Here is a 7,786-nt window from a genome sequence, read left to right as displayed (position 1 = left end):
AAATTTTATTTTAAAAAATATTTACTATTTACATTTTAATATTTTAATTTCCTTAATCAATATGTAATACATATGTTTTACACCTAGTATATATATATATATATATATATATATATATATATATATATATATATATATATATATATATATATATATATATATATAATTTTGTTATATAGGTGTTGCTTGTTTGTCATATCAAATTCGCATCACAACAAGTTTTTTTTTTTTTTTTTTTTTTTGAAACAGCCATATATTATTCGCATCACATCAAGTATTACATCTATTGTGAATTTGTATTTTACTCTAGTAGTAAAAAAAAGTTATCAATTATTTTGAGATATAATCCCTTAAGAAAACTAATATTAATATTTGTGGTAGATGAAGCATTAAAGATTGTATACCATTTACGTGAAAATGAGTGGGAATCCTTAGCAGGAAGAGTGCAAGCTTTAAAGAGAGACTCATGTCATAAAAGCTCCGCTGTATAATGCAGCTGAGCCACCACCACCCCGGCCCCCTTCTTTAATTAATTTCTTCCTCCTCTTTTAACAACCACTTCTCCCTCCACTCACTCATCTCCCCATCACCTCCATCTCCGCCTGAAAACATGTCGGTTTACACCATTAAAGTTGACGATTCAAGACCGGCTGCCGGCGAAATGCCGTCTGCAGGTCCGGCGTACAGGTGCATTTACGCCAAGGATGCTCTCATGGAGTTGCCTCCCGGTTATGACTCACCCTGGGATTTCTTCAGGTTACTTATTTTTTTACAGTTTCATCGGTTTTCATCATGCATTCATGCTTGAAAACCCTATCGTTCTTGAAAACCCGTTATTTATTTATTTATTTTTTATTGTGATTTTAGATGTGCATGTATATGGATTTTTACATATAAATATTTATGGAAAAGATCTATAGCTATTATCAGTATTGTCGTCATTCACGAGATATGATCTTCGATTGGAGAAATTTTGAATAACTTTAATGGCAGTATATATGATCGATCTTCCGAGTCATTAGAAATTTAAAAGAAAAAAGAAAATATTTTAGTTGTTTTGTGTTTGATAGAAGTTTGAAAAAACATTGGTCGTCGGGTCGGTTTGACTTTTGTTTCCAATTAAGATAGGATCTCACCGGTCTAGTAATATAATTAACAGTTACGATTTTGTTTGTACGTTTCCAATTTGTTTTAATAATTAACTAAACGTCATAATACATATTTTAATTTGTTAATCTAAGAAACAGGTTAGTGAAGCATAATGTTTTCTGTTGTTAGTAAATGGTATGTTTTAAAACATTAAATAACGTCATTTTCTTGACAACTTAGAACATAATGACAAAAAATAGTGGGTTTTTGTTGTGTGTTCCAAGTGATGGGCGTTTTCAAGCGATTTGGACAATAAAATTAAGATAACTAATTGTAAAAATATTAAAGTTAATTAAGGCTAATTCAACAAAATTCTGTTTTTTCGTACAAATTTCTAAGCATGATATATTTTTATCACTATAAGTTATTAATTAAATCTAACAGCTTTGAAAGTCATCCGTACATAATTGTTAATTATGTTTTTATTCAAAATAATTGATTAACAGTGATGCAATAGCAGTTAAAAAGTTTAAATTTATAAAAAGTTTATTATTTTTATTTAAATGGGATAATGCTTAGTTAATTCTATACAACTTGATTAATATGATTTTCTTAGAATACTAATTGTGAGATCCATGTATTATATAAGTGTATTAAAAAAAAATTAAATATAAAATTTTAACAATTTGAAAAGTTTGAATTTATAAGAAAAATGAGAAATTTTTTGAATTATTAAAATTAATGAAACTTTAATGAATTGAATATATTACATATATAATCCATTTCTAATAAATACCTTACATATATATTATCTTACATATTAAATGTGGAATTTTAATTTAATAAAATGAAAAATACAATAAAATGACAAGTGGAAAATAAAAAATTTAAAAATTTTAGAGTTTATTTAAAAAAAACTTTCATTTATTAGAGTATACTAGATGTGAGACCCATGTATTATTATATGAGTTTATTTAAAAAAAAATTAAATATGAAAATTTAACAATTTGAGAATTTGAATTTATACAAAAAATGAGAAAAATTTTGAATTATTAAAATTAATGAGACTTTAATACATTACATATATAAACACTTTCTAATAAATACCTTATATATATATATATATATATATATATATATATATATATATATATATATATATATTACCTTACATATTAAATGTGAAAATTTAATTTAATAAAATGACAAGTGGAAAATATAAATTCAAAAATTTTAGAAAATAACACGTGTTCAAGGAGAAGAAGACGTATGTAAAAAAGATTTTATTTTATTAAGAAGGATTTATTATTTATTTATTAGAGTAGATATGTTATTATTTGTTATTATTTGTTACAATCCTTTTATTAAATAGTATATTATTTCATAGTGTAAAAGTTATCCAAAGAATATTTTCATGTCATCATGATTTTATTACAAATAGTCGTTGCTTTGATTTTTAATATCGAAAGCAATCGGAAGGTTTTAGATGATCATATTAAAAGCTTTTGGTTATTGGTTACAGCGAGTCAGTTAAGAGAAACCCAAAGAACCCTGCGCTTGGTCGTCGTCAAATCATCGATGGAAAGGTACGCAAATCCGCCATTTACGTGCGTATGAATATATGAACTCCATGGAAGATGATGATTGGATTCAATTTCTTACAGGCCGGTGGTTATTCATGGCTATCATATCAAGATGCCTACAATTCCGCTATCAAAATTGCATCCGCCATCCGAACACGATCTGTTAATCCAGTGAGTTCCTGACTTCGATAATTTTATATCTATTTATATATCTAATTTTTAAAACAGTAGACAGTTGTGAGGTTTATTAAAAAAAAATTCGTTTATGCTAGAGCATAGTGACTGTTGAGAGATGTGTCCTAATTTGAAAATTCTGAGCGTTTCCTTATCGATTAAATCTCATGTCTTCAAAAGTGATTTGTTTGGTATGATTTTGTTCAATTTCTCAAATTTGAATTTAGGGAGATCGATGCGGCATATATGGAACTAACAGTCCCGAATGGATAATTTCGATGGAGGTATGATTATATCAGTAGGGTATATCTTCTTAATCATACTCTTCTATTGTGAATTTCATTTGAGGCAAAAAATGATCTTGTCGAGTTCATCTTTTCACAGGCTTGTAACTGCAATGGCATAACCTATGTGCCCCTATATGACACACTTGGTACACTTCCATGTCTTTTTATTTATGAAACTTGAGGTCTATTTTATTTGTATTAATCTAAACATCATTTGAGTATCCTTGCCACAGGTGCTAATGCAGTTGAGTACATCATCAACCATGCAGAAATTTCCCTAGTTTTTGTTCAAGAGAGCAAGTTGGCTGCTGTAAGTTATACTCTTATCTTCTTTATCCAAGTTCCTTAATTGCATTACATATGCACATAAGCTTTACATATGGAGCATCCTCCCTATTATAAGTCTATCAGACATTTGTTCTTATCACTTTCTTGATTGATTGGTTTTAAATAATTCATGCAGGTATTATCATGTGTTCCAAATTGCTCATCAAATCTAAAAAGTAAGCTAACTTCACAAATCAATTCATCAAAGAATCTATGTACATTTTCAAAATGACTAAGTTCTGTCTGTGTCCTTGTTGAAGCTATTGTGAGCTTTGGGAATGTTTCTGGATCACAAAAGAAGGAAGCCATGGAACAAGGTGTTGATTGCTTCTCATGGGAAGAATTTACTTCAATGGTAAGTACTGTATTTCTGCTTAAATCAGAAATTTCCAGCAATCACTCAAATAATGATCACATCTTTTTCATCATTTTCAGGGAAACTTGGATGATGAACTCCCTGCAAAACATAAAAATGACATTTGCACAATAATGTATACAAGTGGGACAACTGGAGAACCAAAAGGGGTCATACTAAATAACTCTACTTTCATGTCTGAAGTCCTATCTGTACATCAACTACTTGTAGAAACAGACAAACCTGTAAGTTGCAAATCAAAATTTTCCATGTTTACAGAATTCTGAATTCTGCATTTGTATATAACCAGACTCTTTAATATTTTGTGTTCATGTTTTACTCCTATATTGCAGGCCACAGAAGAAGATACCTACTTCTCTTTTCTTCCATTAGCACATATATTTGATCAGATAATGGAGACATATTGCATCTACAGTGGTTCCTCAATAGGGTTTTGGCAAGGAGTAAGAATTTATCTAATTTGTTTATAATAATACTTTCATAATCTAATTTCAATCCAACTTTTTTCAGGATATCAGATATTTGATTGAGGACCTTCTTGTGTTACAACCAACCATATTTTGTGGTGTTCCACGTGTTTATGACCGCATTTACACTGGTAAAAAAAAAAAAAAAAACTACCTTTGAAAATTTCAAGATCATTCATTATTTTACATAATTATATTTTTGAAATCACTCTTAGGTATAATGGCCAAGATTTCAACCGGTGGTGCTGTAAAAAAGGCATTATTCGACTTTGCATACAATTAGTATGTTCATCATTTCATCATTTTCCATTTATTATCTTCCTCCTTCTGATATGAGTAACTTAAAAACAATTAACAGTAAATTGAGGAATCTTGAGAAGGGTATCCAACAAGACAAATCCGCCCCTCTTCTGGACAAGCTAGTCTTCGATAAGGTCAAATCCCAGTGTTTTTTTTACTAAATTATTTGTTTAAAGTTTTAATTTTTATGATTTTATTATTCCAATCCAGATCAAACAAGGGTTTGGAGGACGTGTTCGTCTTATGTTATCTGGAGCTGCACCTTTACCACAACACGTTGAGGAATTTTTAAGAGTCACATGTTGCACTGTCCTCTCACAAGGATACGGTTGGTATATATTTTTTTATTTTTTATAATTAAATATATTAATTAACTTTTTGTAAAAATTTATAAAATGGCAGGTCTTACCGAAAGTTGCGGTGGATGTTTTACTTCCATAGCAAATGTGCATTCCATGATCGGAACCGTTGGTGTCCCAATGACCACAATTGAAGCACGGCTAGAATCAGTGCCCGAAATGGGATATGACGCTCTTGCCCCTGTGCCACGTGGCGAAATTTGCTTGAGGGGAAACACTTTGTTTTCAGGGTACCATAAGCGAGAGGATCTTACCAACTCTGTTCTTGTGGACGGCTGGTTCCATACTGGTAAAAACATTTAAAAATTATTTTTACTATTAAAAGGTACAAAATTTTGATTTTTTTTTTTTTTTTTTTTGCAATTTATAGGTGATATTGGGGAATGGCAACCTGATGGCGCAATGAAAATTATCGACAGGAAAAAGAATATATTTAAGTTGTCACAAGGGGAATATGTTGCTGTTGAAAACATTGAAAGCACGTATTCACGTTGCCCCTTGGTAACCTCGGTATGTAAATATTTATTACTTACTACTATAATGTTATAGTATAAATATAATAATCATTAACAAATTTGTTGTGATTTGACAGATTTGGGTGTACGGAAATAGTTTTGAATCTTTTCTAGTTGGTGTTGTGGTGCCGGATAGATTGGCGATTGAAGAATGGGCAGAAAAGAATGGCGAATCAGGGGATTTTGTGTCGCTGTGTAACAACTCGAATGTTAGAAAATATGTCCTTGATGAGCTTAATTCTGAAGCTCAGAAAAATAAAGTAAGTTCAATTTTAAATTAAATATGAAATTTGTTGTTTTATTATTTTGGGTGATAGATGATAAACTAAATTGGGTACACAAAACAGCTTCGTGGTTTTGAGATGCTGAAAGCGGTTCATTTGGAGCCAGTTCCGTTTGACTTTGAAAGGGAATTGATAACTCCCACTTTTAAACTGAAGAGGCAGCAGCTCCTAAAATATTACAAGGTATCTCTAATTTACATAATGGTCCCTGTGGTTTCTGATTTTTACTTTGTTTAGTCCAAAATTGAAATGTTTTTTTTTTGTTTTGATACTTACTCTTTTGTCTATCTGTAGGATTGCATTGATCAACTATATAGTGAAGCGAAGACATCTAAGAAATGAAACTGAAACACGTGGGTGGATCCATGGCATTCAAAGCAACGTTCAGGTCGTGTTTTGTGTATTGTAAATTCATACGTTATTTTTGAACATGTTTGTCACGTAGAAATCTCTATATATATGGTTTGTAATATTGTATTATTAAAGATTATAAAGGCTATTTACATTTTGTCATATGAGATCCACCATTTTTAAGATTCCTCAACGGTAGATCATAATATCCGCATAGAAAAAAAAAATGTAATATTCTAGCCTGAACATTGAATAGCAAAACTCTAAATAACTAATAAATTAAATTCGTACTACTTAAGGGGTGGATGACATAATGATAATAAAAAAAATAAGATAATTAAAAAGTAATATAATTTCAATTATAGACATATGCTTGCATGCATTGTTGGTCAAACAAAGCACCAATGATTGTTTGGGAGATCAAGAACTACTCATTTTCACCCACTCAAGAAATATCTCAAAGAGCAATCACAATGTAGATTACAGATCAAATATCAACGATCAAACACCAAACCAAAACAAACACACAGATGTTTTTTTCTTTTAAATTGTAGGAATAACAACACATAATTGTTTTTTTTTTCTTATCAAACCGAGTAAAACAAAACCCAAAAAATAGATTTTTTTTTTCCTTAGCCATTTGTGCAGATCATAGATTGCAGAAATTTGGAGGATATAAAATTGATTTTCTGAGTTCAAACTTACCGAGGGGGTGATGGATGTCGGCGGCGTTGGTGGAGGGTGGTATTGGAGGTGACTGTTGCTGGTATTTGGCGGAGGAATCAACAGTGGCACAGGCGATAGGAGGAAGGCGACCGAGGCGGAAGAATAGGATTGACTTATTTTTGAGGAAACATCAAAGTGGTTCAAAAAAACAAGGAGCAAATGACGATGATCGGAGTAGAAGGCGGGGATGATGGTGATGACAGTCGGACTGCCGACTTGGTATTAAGTGGAGGAAGAAGGTCGACGGTCCTCCTGGCTGTGATGCCGTCATCACTGACGAAAGGGGCCAATTCCGACCCTCATTTGTTCTTCAATTGTGGCTAGATTTGAACCATCGTCAGTAAGATACTAGGATGGGAAGAATAATAGAAGACGACATACGATAGGGTTATTCAGATTCAACGAGATTTAAGGGAAATTGACCGATTATTTTAGGGATAATAATTTTGGAATATAATTAATTGTATGTATATAATGACTAAACTATCCTTTATTAGTTAATTAATGATTTATTTTTCTAAAAATTCTAATTGTTCCTGCAACCACACAATAATTATTTAACCCTCTATATATATATATATATATATATATATATATATATATATATATATATATATATATATATATATAAGAGAAATTGACCGATTATTTTAGGGATAATAATTTTGGAATATAATTAATTGTATGTATATAATGACTAAACTACCCTTTATTAGTTAATTAATGATTTATTTTTCTAAAAATTCTAATTGTTCCTGCAACCACACAATAATTATTTAACCCTCTATATATATATATATATATATATATATATATATATATATATATATATATATATATATATATATATATATATATATATATATATATATAAGGGAAATTGACCGATTATTTTAGGGATAATAATTTTGGAATATAATTAATTGTATGTATATAATGACTAAACTA

At 30.1% G+C, this 7,786-nt stretch overlaps 1 protein-coding gene across 1 annotated transcript; it reads left to right on the top strand.

Moving 5' to 3' along the window:
* The first annotated feature begins 409 nt into the window (after positions 1 to 409).
* On the top strand, positions 410 to 6,274 carry LOC145054125 (putative CoA ligase CCL6). The gene is made up of 19 exons (XM_079002259.1): positions 410 to 756; positions 2,612 to 2,675; positions 2,754 to 2,843; positions 3,074 to 3,130; positions 3,231 to 3,279; positions 3,367 to 3,443; positions 3,597 to 3,636; positions 3,721 to 3,815; positions 3,896 to 4,060; positions 4,169 to 4,279; positions 4,347 to 4,434; positions 4,519 to 4,585; positions 4,662 to 4,737; positions 4,814 to 4,931; positions 5,006 to 5,251; positions 5,333 to 5,472; positions 5,555 to 5,737; positions 5,825 to 5,944; positions 6,056 to 6,274. The coding sequence occupies exons 1-19, from the start codon at positions 611 to 613 to the stop codon at positions 6,101 to 6,103; spliced, it is 1,980 nt and encodes a 659-aa protein (XP_078858385.1). The 5' UTR covers positions 410 to 610; the 3' UTR covers positions 6,104 to 6,274.
* Positions 6,275 to 7,786: the final 1,512 nt, after the last annotated feature.

The sequence above is a fragment of the Lactuca serriola genome, chromosome 5 (assembly GCF_051521515.1).
Source record: "Lactuca serriola cultivar US96UC23 chromosome 5, Lser_US96UC23_V15, whole genome shotgun sequence".
NCBI lineage: Eukaryota > Viridiplantae > Streptophyta > Magnoliopsida > Asterales > Asteraceae > Lactuca > Lactuca serriola.
This window is presented reverse-complemented; position numbering and strand designations above follow the sequence as displayed.

What these genes read in the sequence shown, in the direction of transcription:
- LOC145054125 (XM_079002259.1), top strand. Translation starts at nt 611, where the DNA reads ATGTCGGTTTACACCATTAAAGTTGACGATTCAAGACCGGCTGCCGGC. An exon ending in TTGTAGAAACAGACAAACCT is followed by an intron (nt 4,061 to 4,168) that starts GTAAGTTGCAAA and finishes CCTATATTGCAG; the next exon opens with GCCACAGAAGAAGATACCTA. An exon ending in GGACGGCTGGTTCCATACTG is followed by an intron (nt 5,252 to 5,332) that starts GTAAAAACATTT and finishes TGCAATTTATAG; the next exon opens with GTGATATTGGGGAATGGCAA.